A 20208-nucleotide genomic window follows, 5' to 3' on the forward strand; every position below is an offset into this window, starting at 1 on the left:
TTTGCTAAACATGGTCATATTTTATTTTTTTACAACAAAGCCATGGTCTTTTTCCAGGTATTCCTATTTTTCGTCAAAAAAAATGCCTTGCTACATACATAGGCATTATTTCCAGAAAAAAAAAAAAAAACCTTACTAAACGTGATCTTTTTGTCATTAAAACAAAGCCAGGTACACTTTGTGTGGTCCATTTTTTTTTTCCTCAAAGTACTCTGAGGTGCAATTCCGCTTGCCGGCCGGTAGGAGGCAGCCAGCTACCACAAGTGTTTGAAAACATTCCAAAAAAAAAAAAAAATCCCCAAGTTGTTGCCGTTTTTATTATGAAAATAAGACAATTTGAGCCCGTTTTCTTCAGTGGTGCACATAACGCGATGACGACACGGAGAGTCTCTGCAAGACCTTCTGACAAACCAGCAGGAGGGACGGCCCCGATGGGGGACGCCGGGGCCCGCGCGAGTGCGCGTGAGGACGACCGCCACCACCAATGAGATCACTTGGCCTCCTGGGCTTTTTTGGCACTCTGTTTCTCCTTCGCCTGGCGAGACGATAAAAACGATTTTTTTTTTTTCATTTTTCGATAACAAGCGCGTTTCCGCGGCGACTTTTGACCTTCTCCACCAGCGGTATTAACTGCTGGTGCTCGGCCAGCGTCTTCAGCAGCTCCATGATGAAGGGAAGGTAGTTGTGCTTCCTCCGAATGTTTTCCACCTGGAAGGACAAAAGAAGAAGAAGGCCATGAGAATTGAGCGGGCAAAGGTCGTTTTTTTTTCCCCAAGGTCGTTTTTTTTGGACCTTGTAGCGCTTCAGCTTCTGGTTTTCTTCCTCGATGAGGAGGTGGTACTTGGCGATCTCCGACTGAATGGAGCTGAGGAAGGTGCTGCTCTGGTCCGTGTCCATTGGCTCGTCCTGGACGCAAGAGGGACGCGCGCATTGGGTTCATATTTTTAAAAATTTGAAATAAAAAGACTTGTGGTGCGTGGTAGTTTTCAAGAAGAAAAAAGACGATTCATGGCCGTAAAAAAAAAAAAAAAGCCTTATCGCATGGCTGGTTTGCGTATTAAAAAATACAAAATCCTTTGCTATATACGTTCATTTTTTCCAGGAAAAAAAAAAACGCCTTACTATACATTTTTTTCCAGAAAAAACCCACCTAATTGTTTTTTTTAATACAAGAACCTGACTAAATATTTGGTCTTTTTTTTTTGTTTTTCAGAAAAAAAACAGCTAAAACATGACATGCTTTTTTTTCCCATAAAAAAGATGGTTTGCATATTAAAAAATACAAAATCCTTTGCTATATACGTTCATTTTTTCCAGGAAAAAAAGAAAAAAAAATGCCTTACTATACTTTTTTTTTCCAGAAAAAACCCACCTCATTCATTACACATAGGGTTTTTTTTTAATACAAGAACCTGACTAAATATTTGGTCTTTTTTTTTGTTTTTCTGAAAAAAAACAGCTAAAAACATTACATGCTTTTTTTTCCCATAAAAAAGAAAAAAACACCTTAAAGTATGGCTGGTTTGCGTATTAAAAAATACAAAATCCTTTGCTATATACACGTTCATTTTTTCCAGGAAAAAAAACAAACAAAAAAAAACCGCCTTACCATACTTTTTTTTCCCAGAAAAAAAACACTTTGTTCATTACACACTGTTTTTTTTAATACAAGAACCTGACTAAATATTTGGTCTTTCTTTGTTTTTCAGAAAAAAACTGCTTAAAAACATTTTTTTCCCATAAAAAGGAAAAAAAAAACCCTTACTTACTATACATGTAATTTTTTTTCAGAAAAAAATCCCACCTTGTTAACCACTATACATTAAAAAAAAAAATCCACCTTTTGCAATATATATATATATATATATATATATATATATATATATATATATATATATATATATTTTTTTTTTTTTACAAAGAATGCCTTAATATACATGGTGATTTTTCCCCGGGAAAAAAAATTACAGCCATTTTTTCAGGAAAAAAAAGCCTCTCTATATATGGACATTTAAAGTATAATAATAAAAAAAGAAAGGAAGAATGCTTTACTATTTGTGTTTTGTTTTTTCTCGCCAAAAAATGTCTTCCTACACATGGTCTTGTTTTTTTAAAGAAAAAAATAACGCTTTATTATATATGATCTTTTTGCCCTTCAAAAAATGCCTTATTAATCACTTTTTTCTTAAAAAAAAATAAAATAAATTGCTTTACTTTATATGGCCTTTTTTTTCTTCAGAAAATGCTTTAATATTTGTCTTTTTTTTCCCGCCAAAAAATGTCTTCCTACACATGGTCTTTTTTTTTTTAAAGAAAAAAATATGGCTTTATTATATATTTTGTTGCACCTACGTACACTCTTATCACAATGACGATGAGATAACCTTTGTTATGGAAGAAAAAAGATATTTTAGGCGACAGCCCGGTCGTGTTATGAATTTCGTCATCCGAAATCAAAACAAACAATGGAAAAAAAAACAACGCTATGGATGAACAGGAAGTGAGCGACATACTCCACAAGCGTGGAAATCAAGGCCTTTACACATTTTATTCAAATGATTTGAAATGGGACCATCTTGCAAGGGAAAAATCAATATACGAATATGATCATGCTAGTCTGAATTCGGATTATTACTGCACCCATAATCAATGAAGAAAATCATCAATCTTATGGGGGAGACATTTGTAATTTTACCCTGAAAATTAGGAATAAGAAAAAAAAAGAAAAAGATTATTCGTGCATTAAATCATTCAATGCCATGGACATAATTTTACTTTTTTTTTAAAGCATACATTTAATAACGCATATGTATTTTCACGGTTTTTTTCTTGTTTTTTTTTTTTTGTTTGTTTTAAGACGCCAGAAATGCAAACTTTAAAAAAAAAAGTAAAAATTCGTCCCTAGCATTGAATGAGTTCATTTTTCTTTTCTTTTTTTGACTAAATACCTCTTTTTATTTTTGTAATTTATGTTATAACCCAAACCCTAAATACCTGGAATTGAATGGAAGAGTGGAAAAAAAAAAAAAAAAACGTAAAAATACGTCTTTGGGATTGGATGAGTGAATCAGGTTAGCGGCGGTAGATTCTACTTTTTTTTTTTCTTTTCCTCACCTCAGTAAGCTGAGTCTGAAGCTCCGCGATCTTCCTCTCATATATCATCTTGCGGTCGGACACGATGGCCATTAGATTGAAACGAATCTCTCCTTCGCTGTACCTGAGAGCAACGCAAAAATAATAATGCAACGTTTACATTATTAAAAAATAAAAATAAAAAAAAAACATGTTTTAAGCACCTGTGAATATGAATTAAGCAGCAAAATCCAACCCCCCCTGTAATAAAGAGGCGGCCATTTTGTTCTTGGCTGTCCCTTAAAAATGACATCACAGTTTTTTGATTCGAGTAGCAACCAATCACAGCTCAGCTATCTGAGTTATAAATCATAGGATGAGCCCTGGGCAACTGTGATGTCATTTTCAGTTGACAGCAAGTGGCAAAATGGCCGCCGCCTGGGATGGACCAGAAAAAAAATAAATTGACTATTGGGGCATCCCTTTAAACGTGTGATCAAAATTGCAACTTGTCAAAAGCAGAGTTCAAATGTCTAACAAAAAAAAAAAAGAAAAAAGATTTATTCTATATTCTTTGCATGAAAGTGTGTATTTCCTGGCAATGTTTACTTTTGTATTCTTTTTTCAATGACTGGGCGGACAGCGCTGATCCAGTCATCCTGGTTGCAGGCACCTGGAGAAAAACACAAGAAAAATGCTTATACATAACAATCAAGTGGCCTCCTGTTCCAATTAATTTGCTCTTAATTTGAAAAGAATTTAATTTTTAGGGTTTTTTTTTTTGTTTGTTTTTTTTTTTTCCTACGCTTACTTACCTAAGTCGATGGGTCCTTCCCGAAGGCCGTCCAACTCGTAGAGTCGACCGTTTACGGGGACGTAACTGACAAAGTGGAAAGCGTCCTCGTCCTTTGCCGACGACTTGGCGTCAAACTCAAACATTTGCTGCCTGAAAAAAGAAAATGCTTTGTCAAATTGAGAGGCTCACATGAGCAGTTATTATTTATTTATTTATTTTCTGCTTTGGGGTCGTGACAGTGAAGAGGTAAAAATGCAAGCGTTACCTAGCAAAGCCGTTGTGAACTTGTCTGATGACTTCTGAGTTGCTCAGGGCCAAACCTTTCATCTGGAGGGACAAAAAAAAATTATGAAGGTTTTAAATGATCCAAAAAGCAGAACATCAAATATTCTGTAAAACAGGAGAATAAATAAATAAAACAACATAAAATAATTAATCACCAAAAATAATGATCTAAAAAAAAATTTCGGAAAAAAAGCGAATACCCAATTTTGCTCTGTTTACATATTATTTCATTAGCCTGAATATTTACTCCCAAAACAGGAAATAAAAGCTAAAAAAAAAGGAAAAATATTTTGTTGACAAAACAATAAAACATTTAAAAAAGAAAGCAACATCAAATAGCCCAACAGACAAAATACATATAGATATAAATATATATAATTATTTTAAACGATCCAATAAACAACATAAAATATTCTGAAAAACTTAACCCAACATAAAATAATTAATCTGAGGAAATTATTTTCTGAGGAAACAGCAAAAAATGGTCTGAAATAACTGCAAACAAAAATAGACAGTTTTGATTTCTTAAAATTTTTAGTCTCGATATTTAACTCGCAAAACAGGAAATTAAAGCTAAAAAAATGATAAATATTCAGTTCATAAAACCAAAAATTCTTTGAAAAAAGAAAGAGGGATCAAACGGTACAACCCCCCCCCAAAAAATAAATAAAAAATAAATTTAAAAAAATACATAAATAAATTATATATATATATATATATATATATATATATATATATATATATATATATATATATATATATATAAGGATAAGGATTCCTGAATACATAAAATTTCGTCATTGGGCTTGAATGAGTTAATTTGATAAGTAAAATATTTTTCACGCACAATTAATACAGGGTTTTAATTTTTCCACTTCATAAGCCATTTAAATTATTAAAAAAAGAGAGATAACCTGCCAAATTTCATCTACAAAAGAGAGGGGTTTAAAAACAAAAAATTATGCATATTGACTTTGTCAGCGATCGGTAGTGTTCCAGTTGACGTCCTTTCACGTCGACGGCACTCATTGTTAGCGGTAACTACGAACGGACATACCGCAGCATCAAAGCTCTGCGTGAACTCTCTGAACTCGGTTAGCGTGTCTCCGAGCAACATGTCGGGATGGGAGCAGTTGAGCAGGACGCTGACGATGGCCTGCGTGGCGCAAGCGTTGTTAATCACCTGAAATCACACAAACCCATCAAATTAAAAGATCATCATTAACTGTGCCCAACGCACAAAAAGGTGAAATACTCCTACAGTGGTAATTTTGTGACAGAAAAAAATAACACGAACCATTCATCAAATTATCCAATTTTATTATTAATATTTAAATATGGTGCACTGTGACTACATTGTTTTGAAACATATTTTTTGTGGTATCAGACGTATGTTGTTCATCAATGACGATAAAGACATCTAAACAATTGCCAAATGACGACAAATACTTAGATTCATTCACACGTTTTGCGAAGGGGTCGCGATACACAATTCGGGAACACGTTGCTTCATGTTCCAATACATTTGCTCTTAATTTGAAAAGACAGGCAAACTGCTGATGTCACGGCATTAAAAGGCAAGTTAGATTTTCTGACATCTGCAGACATTGTTAAAATGTGACGCAAATGTGATTGTAAAAAAAACGGTATAAAAACTATTTTTTTTTACATTATTGTAGTAATTGTGAGCACAAATGCACAGTACCTGTTTGGCAAAAAAGATGTGATCAAGTCTTGAATCCTGCACAATGGAACCTGCTGGTTCTTCCCCCGCTTGCCACTTAAACAAGAAGATCAATCCATGCACAGGCCTGGAAGAAAGCTTCAAAATTAAAACTCGTGACTTAAATCAAAGCGTGCGCGCCCCAGGATTGAACATACTTCAAATTGTCAAAGTTCTCCGGATCCATACTCCATATCTCTTCTACCTGCGCACCTTTGCAGCCTGAAATGACACAGAAACACGGGCAATTCAACTAAATCGTTTTGCTGCAAGACAGCATTGGCAAAACTTGGCGAAAACGCAAATGTGTCTGAATTTGAATGATAGGTTAAAAAAAAACAGCATGATTTTCGCAACGCTGACTAATGCTAACCAATGAGCTTGTTTCTCGTCAAAGCTATTGCGTGAAAACGCACATTGCAGTAAAACTTGCTGCACGCCTAGCATGACCCTGCATTGCTTTTATTAGTTATTTGGATTTTTTTATTATTCACGCTGTCGTTTTGCAAAACGCACAGCCAATTGCGCAGCGCGTTAGCTTACGTGCAGCATGCTACCGCAGTTAGCAAATCGCAATTGAAGACGTAAATCACTTTAAAATCACTCACCGAAACCTTTGATCAGCTCCGTGAACACGCCCGGGTCGCTCTCCATGAGACACCACTCACCCGCACTTCCAGCCATGATTCGCAAACGTTATTTAGTCGAGATTTACCGCATGCGAAGCTAGCTTCTTTCAATCAAGCTAACGTGACGTCACCGGCTGCGCTCAGGATGGAGACGGTGACCGTGCAAATGCTGGGAGAAATGGGAGCGTTTGTTTTGCGACACGGCGTACACAATTCTGCAGTGGTTGTTTTGTAAGCACTGACAAAAGCATTTTCGGGAAGTTAAATAACAAATCGATCAAACCTATCACGAATCGCTAATAGCGATTGTTATTTTCACGAAGCACATATTTTCATTGACATACTTTGTTTTTACGGTGCTGTTGAACTATCCTTTCGTCAATATAGCAATGAGCAGTAAAAAATATGCACAAAATAATAAATACAATCTGACATTGCAGAAAAACGTAAAATCCACATGTAAAATAACATTGTGTAACATCTATACCGGTCCCTCGTTGATCGCGGGGGTAACGTTCTAAACATGAGCCGCGATTGGCAAAATCCGCGAAGTAGCCATCTTTATTTATTTACAATTTATTATACATGTTTTAAGGTTGTAGAAACACTCACAATACACTTTAATGGGACAGTGTGTAAGATTTAGACAGTTTTTCATTAAAAAGGAATACATTAAATGATTGTAAATTTCAAAAACTTGCAAATGAATGTGTTCTTAATGACAAACAGTACGTTTTAAATAAAATCATAGGTATAGTTATGAAATTATATTACATGAGGGGTGGCAATTCTCCAGAGGCGGCCATGTTTGTTATAGCTAAGCACAATGTTAAATGCAGCACCTACAGCACCTCCTGCTGGCCGTCATGAAAAACTGTCTAAATCTTCCACATTATCCCTTCAAACAATGTTCTCAGACGGGAATGAACTTTTCCTCACATTTGTATCTTATTGAAACACTCCTAAAGTTCAAACCTTCATAGAGTGGACACATTAGAAATTAATAATAGCAATAGTTAATAATAGTGACTTATGCGTATTTCACAGATTGTCAACCTTAACCAAATATCAACCGTTTTGACCATAAATAAACATTGAATTAACACCTTTTGCTATCTGGAAAACAAATACGGTGTAAAAAAAAAAAAAAAAAAAAAAGGCCAGCTACAAAACAATAATCAGATACGGAAATGAAACAATACCGCGTACAGTATTAACTGCGACGACGCTGGATGCTTCAACAAATGAGAAATCTTTAATATTGAAAACACCGGGATGAAAATATGTCACACAAAGTATTGGGCGCACTTTGATAAATAAGCAAACAGTCTTCAACCGTATCCATCTTGAAGAAGAAGAAGATTTAGCAAACATAAATGAAAGCTACCCAAAGGAGGCTTAGTCATTTGGCGGATTCAAAATGTCCGCTCCCCGAGCCTTCGGAGGCGGGAGCGCAACAGGGAGCGCATTGATTGATCAGGGGCACTAATTTGCCCTGCTGATGGAGCTGTTTGGTATCCGAGCCACCCCCGATACAGTTTCCGTTGATGAACACTCTCGGCACCTGAACACACACATTTTTGAAGACGTGCGCATTAGGCCGGACTTTAAAGCTGTCTGATTTATTAAACTGGACACTTTTCAAACTTTGTTTGTAAAATTCCGCAAAAAAAAAAAAAAAAAATCAACCTAAAGTGTCCTATTTTGGGTTATAGAAGAAATCTGTTGTCAAAAAGAAATTACTGAATTAATCCTGAATATTTCTTCACAAAAAATTATCAATATAAAATGTCAGACCTGTTCTCAAAAAAATATATATATTAATGAATATTTGTCCACAGAAAAATATTAAACATAAAGCATCCTGTTTTGGGGTTACGTTAGAGATCCCTTTACAAAAATAAATCATTAAATTAAGAATTAATAACACCCCCCCCAAAAAAAAAAAACACAAAGTATCAGACTTACATAAACAAATAAACGTTTGTCCATAGAAAAATAATCAAATTAAAGTGTCTCTTTTCCAATCATAGTAGAGATTTGTTCACAAAAACAAATCTCAAATTTGACAGGTAACGAGTGGAGGCACATGACAAGTTGGGTCCAACCATTCCATTAGGGGGGAGAACCTGGCTTTTTACAATCATGAATATGATTGAATATGATCATCATGATACTGAACCTAAAATTTGTTTTATGAACTTATATTTTCCCAAAACGAGTAATTAATTCAATAACTATATTTAAGGGATTTTTTTCATGTTTGTTTTATGTAAAATCCCGTGTACCCCCAGTTGCTTCAAGTACCCCCAGGGGTACTAGAAACACCATTAGAGAACCCCTGCTTTATAATACATGAATTATATACAATAATACAATACAAAAATTGGAGCCAAATAAACCATTACCTCAATTATAATTAGTCAAATTAAAAAAATGTCTAGACATTTTTGGCACACTTATTTTTACTGTAAATCAGTCGCTAGTATTTCAGGGTAACATGACATAACATCAAATAAAAAAACATAACCCCAAAAGCGTAATGCGGTCCTTACCGTTCGGGCGCCGGTCATCTGAGCTAAGGCCTCCTGTAATCTCCTCCCGTCATTGTGTTCATCAAGTTCTATCACTTTGTAAGTGGCGCCGATTTCATTGAACACATTTTTGGCCATTTTGCAGTAGGGGCATGTGGTCTTGGAAAATATCACCACGCAGTTCTGTGACACCAATTCCTGCAAGGGTTCAAACATGTGCTGTATCATTTCTCTGTGACTCAAGAGTATAAAAAAAAAAAAAAGAACAAACAAAAAAACATATACAATGATCCCTCCTACTTCGCGGTCTCAAAACTTTTCCAGGAAAAATTTAAAATATTTAAAATTAAATTTAAATTATTATTAATTTAATATTTAAATTATATTTAAATTAAAATAAAAAAAATATTTAAAAAATGCGCAAAAATGGAAAAAAAAATTGAAAAATGCAAAAAAGTACATTATACAGTACTGGATTCATCAAATTACTAAGTAATATTAGTTAATAATTACGTTAAGAATTCTTCAAGTGTTAGAGTTTGTGACGTTTGTTATCTTATTTTGAAATGGATGCTTTTAATTTGTCGGGTCGCGTTGCATTTCCGTTTCCTGTTTTACGTTCTCTGCGCGTCATTCGGCTCATTACGGTGACGTAGTGAATGACGACATAAGCTCATATTTATAGTTTATTCTCATTTATGTTGATAACGTACGCTACTGCCTATGTTTGGTAAATTTATTCTGTTTATGTGTTTGTTTGTGTAGAAGTTGCACTTTATAGTTAGTAGTTGTTGCTAACCCGCTAATGTCGGCTAAAAATACAGTCAATTCATAGATTAAAGTTTGGCAAGTGTTTATATGTTAGTTTATTATCATTTATGTTGATAACGTATGCTACTGCCTATTTTTAGTAAATTTATTCTTTTTATGTGTTCGTTTGTGTAGAGGTTGCACTTTATAGTTAGTAGTTGTTGCTAACCCGCTAATGTCGGCTAAAAATACAGTCAATTCATAGATTAAAGTTCGGCAAGTGTTTATATGTTAGTTTATTATCATTTATGTTGATAACGTACTCTACTGCCTATGTTTAGTAAGTTTATTCTTTTTATGTGTTTGTTTGTGTAGAGGTTGCACTTTATAGTTAGTAGTTGTTGCTAACCCGCTAATGTCGGCTAAAAATACAGTCAATTCATAGATTAAAGTTCGGCAAGTGTTTATATGTTAGTTGACTGACTTTAACATTGTTGTTGATTTATTATTCAACAGATACTACATGATACAGCATACATGAGCCAAAATAAACGTGAAGTTCAACGTGATGACTCGCGTACTTGCGAAGCATTTCCCATCAAACGCATAGCATCAAAAGAGGACACTAGGGAGCTGAAATTTCACCCAGATGACGACAACTTGTCAAATTTCAACCAATTAATTATCACACTACCGAGGTGAAAATGCTGCACAATGGTTAAAGTTTTTAACAATGGCCTCCTTATAAAACAGGAAATAATCTGGGCTGTACTTACATGGACAAGCTTCACACAAGCTGTACTGGTAGAGCCACCAGTTGTGGAGGATGCAAAATTGCCCATTCTGAAACAGGAGGAAAAGAATTGACTTCAAGCAGACACAAACGTTGAATTACTACGAGAAAAAAAATTCTCATAACCTTGAAAATTGCACGATATCACAAGAATTGGTCAGAGTAAATATGAAAGAAAAGTACAGAACTGCTAGTGTTAAATTGCGCAGCTCCATGACTACTGCTTTTCAGGAGGGATTCTTTCTTCTCGTTTTCATGTCGTGAGCAACTACTTTGCAGTGAGCGTGATGCACGCGCTTAAACCGGGATTAGAAAACGAAGTGGGTGACGTCACGAACACCTTCAAACTGTCTCACGTCGTGTGACGTAATTGGCCTCAATAGAGGAGTTCGGCCAAGATTTTCAAAAGCAAATATTCAGCGGCTGTTTTTATTAAATCGAGTGTATCTACGTGAGCTAAATATGATGGTAATCTAGATAAATAATAAGGCATAAGGGGAATTTATTAAATAATTGACCTTCGATAGCAGGTACATGCTGCACGAGATAACCATCCAACCCGAGGAAACATCGGAAAAAAAAAAACTAAGGCCAAAAAATATAAAATAGCTTTAGCGGATGAAACATGCGGTTGATGTTAAAGGATGCAAGTAATTGATCACTCATGGACGTTGTCACTTTTGTTTACGTCCCTTGTATTAGTTAACTTGGCGCCTACCTGACACATGACCCCCGGAAGTAGTAAGTGAACGTCTTCCCGTCAACGTAAACAGTGACGTCACACTTCGCGCATGCTGAGGGGGGGGGGGGGGTGTGACTGAACCTAACATTTATGTAGTATTAAAAATGTATATATTTTGTTGGGACAGTTTCGCATTCACAAATGTACATTTATGAATTCAATACCGTTATTTCATTGAGATTTAGGGTCATTTAACGTCACTAGTCAAAACGAAAGCGGAAGTGGCGCTGCGCGTAAGCATATTTGATAACCGTCGGGTAATGATTGACATTCATTCCGACATATAATTGTTTGAGTAATACAGATATCATAGCTTGAAATTTGATTATCATCCGTCTTACTTTCCTTCTAGTAAAATCTTTTTTATTATTATTATTTGTTATTTTACTATCACCCGTGTAGATTGTCATCTAAAAAGTTAGTGTAAACGAAAAAAGCGGAAGTGACGACAGTGCAAGCGATCGCTACTTGCTATACGTTCTGAAATGTTGCTTTGCTTAAAATGGAAAATAATATCAGTTATGAATTATATTAATTCTCGACTTTTTTCTTTCACTAGAATTTTTATTTTATCATTTCTTATTTTACTGTCATGTTTGTCTAATAAGTAAATTGGGTGACTTGTATTAACTTTCAATAAAAATTAAAACGTGGACGAAAGCGGATGTGACGACATTTACTAGTGACTAATTGCATTTAGTGCTATGATGCTTGAAATGTAAATTAGCTGCGGTAAATTATCTTGATTTTTTGTGAACGAGGACGGATGCAATTTTTTTTTATCTCTCTTAAAAATAAATATTGTTACTTCAACAGCGTATGTTTTAATAAAGCGTATGTTGGATTTACGTCCAAAATGTACAGACATTGGGGTCACTTTAAAACCATGTTTCACAAATATGACTATTTTTTAATATTGTCCAATATTCATTTAGGCAAAACTTGATTTTAGTGAATGCAAAGTGCCTATGCAATACTTTTTTTTTTAAATAATGCAAATCCAACAGTGTGCAAACCATGCACATAAATGCAGTATATAAAGAAACATATTCAGTATATACACAAGTTCGAGGTCACTGTTTTACGATTTTTCTCTATGAAATTTGCTTGATTTCCCTGTGCCTGTTCTCCGGGTACATTCAACTGAAGGCTAAATTATCCGTAGACGAAAATATGACTAACGGTTGGTTGTTTAAAACGTAAGTAAAAAGTAAACGTTTTTCAATGCAATTATTATAGGCGAACACAAGTGTAGGTCCACTGTAATGCTAACATGTAGTATTCCACTTTTGCAGAACTATTTTCATGCCTGTCAGAGATGATCAGGACTATTGCTTTTGTTACATGACGTTTAGCCCCGCGATTGAGTTTATCGACTAGACTCTTAAGTGCAGTCTGTATTGACTCGTTTTTTTGCAGCTAAAAAATTGATTCGGATCTTGTGTGACGGAGGCCCTGCTGGGGGCTGCGTCGCCCGACAAGAAAGACGGCTGAAGTTAAGTGCCGACAATTGAACGGGCGCTCTGTTTGGTTTGTTGTTTTTCAATGCACCCCAGCTCGACTTTCTTCGCATCTACTTTGATAGATTGGACGTGGCTTGCGCCGGCGGAGGGAGCCTGAGACGTTGACGGCGACGTTTGTTTTCAGGGAAGGTGTGTCTCCTTCCTGCTGTCAACACCAATTGCCGGGTGAATTGAAACGCGGGTGCCACAAATCCCATCGCTGGCGTGTCAGGTTAGTTTTTTTAGCTTAGGGCAGGTTGTCCAAACTATGGCCTGGGGGTCATTAGCGACCCGCCATACACATTTTTGCGGCCCGCGATGCTACTTCAAAAAGTAATAAACAGGGGTGAAAAATAAAATCCTGATACATTTCATCACTTTCAACAAAAAGCCTTGATTAGTTAAGTCATTAATTAACCAAAGTATAATGTTTTAAATTCCGTTTTAGTTGGTTTATCATATGAATTGCTATGACAACCGGGTGATTGACATACTGTATGTGTGGCTCAAACAATTGCTTTGCTGACTGGATTTAAAAAAAACGAGACACTAGCTCGATAAAATCTGGACAAAACAACAGGACTTGGGACACAAGGCTGAAAACCGGGACATGTAGTTTTCCAACACTAGGCCTGCAGGATATAACCCAGTTTGTATTTCATTAGTTTATGCCACGGGCCATTGAAAAATGAATGCTGGGCCGCGAATGGCCCCCGAGCCACAGTTTGGACAACCGCTAAATTTCTTAGACACGGAAGCAGGTAGTTCACGTGCCGGTAAGCCTCGGACTTAAAAAACGGGGACACCGAGACACCGCCTACGTAAAATCGTGACAAAAACACGGGATTCGGGACACAAGGCTAAAAATCTGGACGCGCGGTCACCCTACGCTAGCTAGCATGTGTTTCCGTGATTGGACAATTGGACGGCTCTGGTTTCAGAGGCTCAAGGTGTCAGAGGAGATTTCACAGCTCCTTGAGCACAGTAATCCTTGAGATCTTGATACAGGATGGCAAATCAAACGGCCCCCAGGAAGAGGCCGAAACGCTTAGTGAACTCTACTTCCACTCATCCGCGATGCCTGGTGGCCAGCCAATAAGGTCAACGGCGCGCTGATGTATGGAGGTGTTGATTGCTTAGATCCTGTTTTTAATCACGCGCGGATCCCGGCACCTCATTATCTCATTCTCCGTCAGCCCAGTTTAAATTGATCTTTGACTTCTATCGCTGTCAGTGGAGTCCGGTAAAAATGGTTCTTGAACGTCCACAGTCGTCAATGGCACTGAATGTGTGTGAGAAATGAATAGGAAAATGTGGTTGCACATTGCAATTAAGTTTTCCTTACTCGTAAGACGGTTATGAATCATTGTTGTGCGTCAGGTAGAAATTTGTAAGTGGCGAGCATTTGTTGAAGGCAGACAGGCAAAGCGAGTGTGACGTGTGCAATTTCGTTTGTATACACAAGAGGGCACAGTTGCGTCGTTGTGCTGTGACCTTATCACGACGACCCGACACAATAATTAAGGAGGAATAATAATCATATACATGATAATAATATACATGTTTTTAATAATTATAATAATTATCATTATTTGAATAGTGTCGTGTATTAAAATAGCTTCGGAGAAACTGTTTTGGAGAGTTGGTTTAACTAATTAACGCTTGTTTATTTTTAATGTTTTGCTTTTGGAGTAAACTTTTTGAATAACAACATTTAAAGAATAAGTTTACGGCATTTTTTTCTGCCTTGCCACGACGCAAGAATATTTGAAATAATTTAATACTGAAAAACTACAATTCATAATAAAATAACTAAAAAAAAAAAACGTTTAATCCTGAAAAATTACATGGCAGAAATAAATCTTGTTATTGAAAAACACTTTAATTTTTTTCCTCTTTTAGGGAATAAGTATTCAAATTAATGAATTATAATTCAAGCAGCGCATAACTGGCTAGTTTTGCTGTTTTGTACAGAAAATTCTTTCTTCAGATTATTTACTTTCTGTTGGATTTTTTCAAATCATATTTTTCCCTGTCTTTCAGAATATTTTGCTTTCATTTAATCCCAAATGACAAGTGCTCGTGCAAAGCAAACAGACCAAAAATGAACCCCCCTTTTTTTTTTGTCATGCGCATCTGTATCTGATGCCGCCTTTATCGCGAATAATCCTCAAACCTGGGGCGCTGTAGGCCAAGCCAGATAAGTCAACTGTGCTGCAGTTGCTTGTGTGAAAGTCCTGCAGCAATCACTGATGCTGCACCAACAACTTGGCCATTTATCTTGCACGCTTCTCATATATATATATATATATATATATATATATATATATATATATATATATATATATATATATATATATATATATATATATATATGTGTGTGTGTGTGTGTGTGTGTGTGTGTGAGAGAGACAGCCATTATATAAAAAAAAAAAACTCAAAGTATGGAGAAGGAGCCAGATGGACTGTCACTGTCAATTTTTTTTTTGCCAGTGTAGTTTTATCAGATGCCTTCACAGGCCTTGCAGCAAATTGTGAGTGTTCAATGGGATTTTTTTTTTTTTTTAAACTACAGCAAGAACATGTGTTCCAACAAAGGTTTTTTCAGCAGCCCCGCAATCAGAGGTTGGTTGAGGATGCGGCGTTGCAAATCAGATAATGATGTTGAAGCAATATTGATCATGCGCTCTTAATTGGGAACAATTGTTTGCATTCATAACTGCTGAAAAACAAACGCAAATGGGGGCGGGGGGGGGCGATGCCAATTGGGGTTTTTGCCATATAAAGTATAATTGCAATAAAATTGGGGCTGCAATTTGATTTTTTTTCAATTGTAGACTAACCTGGGCCCTGTCTAAACGCTGTAAAAAGTAGTTAACACTCATTGAATGTTCTTTTTTTTTTTCTTCCGTTAATGTTGATGAGTACAATTTTTGTTATTAATGATAATCTTATTCATAGCCGGCGCGGCGGGTGTGCAGGGGCGTGAAAGGTTTTTTCTTTCCTTTGCAAGAAATAATTGATAAGTACTGGGTTAAACAGATGCATATTGTCATAATTTTCAACAAGCCAGAAATAAAACCGATGTTACGCAATCTATCTTCTGGAGTTGCTGAAAAATTTTTGCTCAGCGATACCACAACAAACCTTCCTCTTAAGTTGAATAAATAACACACTGATGGCACAGCAATCTGTTTTAATCCCCCGCCCCCACCCCATCCAAAATATCTCACACATGATTGAAAAAAAAAAAGGTTGCGGCCTCCGAATATAAAGGATTCAAATCCAAATACTTCTGCTGTTTTTCTTTGGTCCTTCCGTATGCAAAGCGCTGTGGCGCATTGGCGTTGGCAAATGAGCTGCGTACCCCCCAACCATATCATCGTTTTCCATCCTCCACCGCTGCCTCTCAGTCATTAATATTGTTTCTCTCGCCGCATAACTCAAGGGATCAATCACCGGTTGCCACGGCAACCAAATCAGCCATGCAGGTACTGTACCGTGTTGCTATGGCCTTCCCCGGGCATCTGCTACAGCTACACCGGTTGTGCTTATCTATTTGGTGAAATCTGCTTGCATTTTGAGGCGAGGACCTGGACAGGGAGGCTGAAACGTTTTTGTCACGTCCAAGGTTGGAACCGCCGCGAATCTCAATTACACCGCGCGGGGAGAACGGCCTTGGAAGCTCCAATGTTCAGTGGCGCCACCGTGGGGTGGTCATTGATAAAATGGAATTCGGCACTTTTCCCTAGTTCTTTTTTTTTTTTTTTTTTAGAATGAAACAAAAAGTTATCCCTGATAGGTGTGAGGGGAGACACCGTGACCTGACTACAGGACTGAACGGTCTGTGGATGGCCTTGGAGAAGAAGATAATAGCCACTGTATGTATTGACGACTGATAGCATAGGACACACACAGACACACACCGCTATTGTGTGTTGATTGTCACGTTGCCGCTGTGTTTTTTCCCCAAAACCTCTAGGGAGGCGCCATTTTGTAACTAGGGCTATTTTTAAGAATAAAAAGAGAGAGCAGAGTGGTAGAAATGTAACTGCGAACTAATCTCTGTCCGTTCTTTTCGCGAGCAAATAGAATCAAAAGTCACTTGTCTTCCTTCCTTGTGTGTTGTTTACTAAACGTTCTAGGTCGCCTGAACCTAACATTAGTCCTTAGATGAATGAATAGATAGACAGACAGACAGACAGACAGACAGACAGACAGACAGACAGACAGATAGATAGATAGATAGATAGATAGATAGATAGATAGATAGATAGATAGATAGATAGATAGAAAGGAGTTAGCTTGCTAGCTAGCTTGATGAAAAGCTCGCAGGTTAGCTTGCTAGCTTGAAGATAGATAGATAGATAGATAGATAGATAGATAGATAGATAGATAGATAGATAGATAGATAGGAGTTAGCTTGCTAGCTAGCTTGATGAAAAGCTCGCAGGTTAGCTTGCTAGCTTGAAGATAGATAGATAGATAGATAGATAGATAGATAGATAGATAGATAGATAGATAGATAGATAGATAGATAGATAGATAGATAGATAGATAGATAGATAGATAGATAGGAGTTAGCTTGCTAGCTAGCTTGATGAAAAGCTCGCAGGTTAGCTTGCTAGCTTGAAGATAGATAGATAGATAGATAGATAGATAGATAGATAGATAGATAGATAGATAGATAGATAGATAGATAGATAGATAGATAGATAGATAGATAGATAGATAGATAGGAGTTAGCTTGCTAGCTAGCTTGATGAAAAGCTCGCAGGTTAGCTTGCTAGCTTGAAGATAGATAGATAGATAGATAGATAGATAGATAGATAGATAGATAGATAGATAGATAGATAGATAGATAGATAGATAGATAGATAGATAGATAGATAGATAGATAGATAGATAGATAGATAGATAGATAGATAGATAGATAGGAGTTAGCTTGCTAGCTAGCTTGATGAAAAGCTCGCAGGTTAGCTTGCTAGCTTGAAGATAGATAGATAGATAGATAGATAGATAGATAGATAGATAGATAGATAGATAGATAGATAGATAGATAGATAGATAGATAGATAGATAGAAAAAATGCCCCCACAAGAGCATAGCATAAGCCTGGGAAAAAAAAGTATGTGTACAGTAGATCATCAGTAACATCAAATCAGTAGGTCCAGTCTTTGTGATAGATTCCTACTAGCTGAGGAAAACAGACCACTGTCATTAACATATGAAGGTATTTCATTTTGGAATAAGGCTGAAAGAACAAATGTGAGCCCCTTTGAATACTTTTCAGTGTCATCGTGTCTTCTCCTACCATTTGCAAGCAGACTTTCTTAGCTCAGCAGGACGGCAGTCCAGGATGGCCGTCCAGTGCTAATATTGTACATCACAGGGAAAAACTGACCTTGCCGAGGAACCATTACTCCGCACGACAATGAACGCCAGAGCAAAAGAGAGGACAGATCGAGAGGCGGACCGTCTCAAATTCATCAACTCCCGCGCGCATTGAAATAAACTGAGCGCTTTAATCCGAGAAGATGAAGCACAGGGAGAAACGTGGCCTGCTGTGACTGAGATGAAAACAGCAACATTGACTACATGGGACTGAATCATCATCTAAAGTTGATTGGAGAAAATAAAACGACGTGAAGCATCCTTGCAAAGATTCATTAAAGTATGAATGAGAAGATTACCTAGTCGGGTAAAATACGAGCAGACCATCTGGCCCTGATGTAGCTTGGCCGCTCATGTCTTTTGAGCAGTTTTAACCCTTATAATACAAATTATGGCAATTCCTTTTTTTTTATTATATCATCAAAGAATCAATTGGGAAAAAAACACTAGGGTGCTGACATTTCCAGCAGATTTAAAACATGTATAATTTCAAATTGCATCGATTCTGACATTTCTATGTGTTTGCGGCTGCATGTGCAAGATTTTGTCTACAAAAATAATCGTCCAAATATTGGACCATTAAAAACCATTACAATTAATTTTTTTAGACGCATTTTAATACGATTATTACATACGTTTTGCAACATTCCATTGAGCGGGCGTCCACCTATGTCAGCAAACGGAAAATTCCATGTTGACTTGTCTTTCACCTCAAGACAGTAGGTGGCGCTAGAGACCTCAAATGGGGCTACGTGTACTTTGAGTTTGTGAGAGCAAGTCAGGGAGATACATGAGATTTTTTTTTAGTTTCTCCAGTGATCATCTAATGAAATTCAATAATGTCAGGATAAGAATGGTTCATTTTTCTTTTCAAATTAAGAGCAGATTACATGGAACATGAATCAACTTCTTGCTAAATTGTGTTATGGTGTAAAAATAAATAAGCTGAGCCTTGTATGTTCAATGAAGAGTAATTAGGGGGTACTTTGTTGACATGTTTTTCACTTCAAGACAGTAGGTGGCGCTAGAGACCTCAAATGAGGCTACATGTACTTTTGGAGTTTGTGAGAGCATGTCAAGGAGATACATGAGATTTTTTATTAGAGTTTCTGCAATGATCATCTAATGAAATTCAATAATGTCAGGATAAGAATGGTTTGTTTTTCTTTTCAAATTAAGAGCAGATTACATGGAACATGAAGCAACGTCTTGCTAAATTGTGTTATGGTGTAAAAATTAATGTTGAGCCTTGTATGTTCAATGACGAGTAATTAGGGGGTACTTTGGGTATTTTAAAAGCAGACTTCTTCATTCTATTTTTGTCCTTTGTACAAGGCTGGGCTGGAATTGCATAATTAATGTTTATGAATAAATGTTAGTGCGCAGTTTTTGGAATATTTCTCCCAGCGTGCATGCTGCCTGACAGTTGTGGTTTACTTTGAAGCAGGTTTCTTTTTATGCGTTAACCTTTTCAGATCTACTACATTTCAAGATTTTCTTCCAGAACGATAGTGAACATGTTTTTTTTCATCGAAAAATCATGGAAAAGTAAATAATCGCCATAACATTACGCTGTGGTGAGATTCAAATCTTGTCATGGTGACTTTAAATCTCATCATGATGCGGCTACTTGAATTTTTGTCACGGGGACAAAGTTGTCACGGTCACAAAATCTTTGCCGTGACTTTAAATCGTGTCACGACAACTAAATTTCATCGTAGCGAATTTAATGAGCATCAAGATGACGAAATCTCGTGATGACAAAATCTCAGCGTGATGACTTTATTCTCATTTTGTGATGACAAAGTAATAAATAAGTACTTTGGTATTGAAGAGATCCTAATGTGTTTACATGGTCATTAATTCCAGTAGGAAAAAGGTCAACTTTTTTGGGTTGTTGCGCATAATAAGACATTTAACTCATTCAATCCCAAAGACGGATTTTTACGTCATTTTTAAAAGGCTTATACAATCACTTGGGTTCTTTC

At 36.5% G+C, this 20208-nt stretch overlaps 2 protein-coding genes and 1 long non-coding RNA gene across 5 annotated transcripts; 1 reads left to right on the plus strand and 2 right to left on the minus strand.

Moving 5' to 3' along the window:
* Positions 1-6702, minus strand: uchl5 (ubiquitin carboxyl-terminal hydrolase L5). Its single transcript, XM_088426439.1, has 11 exons — positions 6485-6702; positions 6035-6098; positions 5859-5964; positions 5211-5336; positions 4134-4195; positions 3888-4018; positions 3682-3745; positions 3115-3217; positions 793-906; positions 610-708; positions 1-535 (listed from the first exon to the last, which is right to left on the minus strand). The coding sequence occupies exons 1-11, from the start codon at positions 6558-6560 to the stop codon at positions 491-493; spliced, it is 990 nt and encodes a 329-aa protein (XP_088282565.1). The 5' UTR covers positions 6561-6702; the 3' UTR covers positions 1-490.
* A 346-nt stretch (positions 6703-7048) lies between these two features.
* On the minus strand, positions 7049-11336 carry glrx2 (glutaredoxin 2). 3 transcript variants are annotated; one of them, XM_088426442.1, is made up of 4 exons: positions 11301-11336; positions 10566-10632; positions 9061-9237; positions 7049-8069 (listed from the first exon to the last, which is right to left on the minus strand). In XM_088426442.1, the coding sequence occupies exons 2-4, from the start codon at positions 10629-10631 to the stop codon at positions 7908-7910; spliced, it is 405 nt and encodes a 134-aa protein (XP_088282568.1). In that variant the 5' UTR covers position 10632; positions 11301-11336; the 3' UTR covers positions 7049-7907. The 3 variants fall into 3 exon arrangements, with proteins under 3 accessions (XP_088282568.1, XP_088282567.1, XP_088282566.1); XM_088426441.1 differs by lacking the exon at positions 11301-11336 and adding an exon at positions 11101-11294; XM_088426440.1 differs by lacking the exon at positions 11301-11336 and adding an exon at positions 10709-10871.
* Positions 11337-12953: 1617 nt separating this feature from the next.
* On the plus strand, positions 12954-18295 carry LOC148416668 (uncharacterized). Its single transcript, XR_015867051.1, has 3 exons — positions 12954-13058; positions 16629-16707; positions 18219-18295. It is a non-coding gene; the product is annotated as an uncharacterized LOC148416668 (long non-coding RNA).
* Positions 18296-20208: the final 1913 nt, after the last annotated feature.

The sequence above is a fragment of the Hippichthys cyanospilos genome, chromosome 10 (assembly GCF_059441005.1).
Source record: "Hippichthys cyanospilos isolate Australia breed blue-spotted pipefish chromosome 10, RoL_Hcya_1.0, whole genome shotgun sequence".
NCBI lineage: Eukaryota > Metazoa > Chordata > Actinopteri > Syngnathiformes > Syngnathidae > Hippichthys > Hippichthys cyanospilos.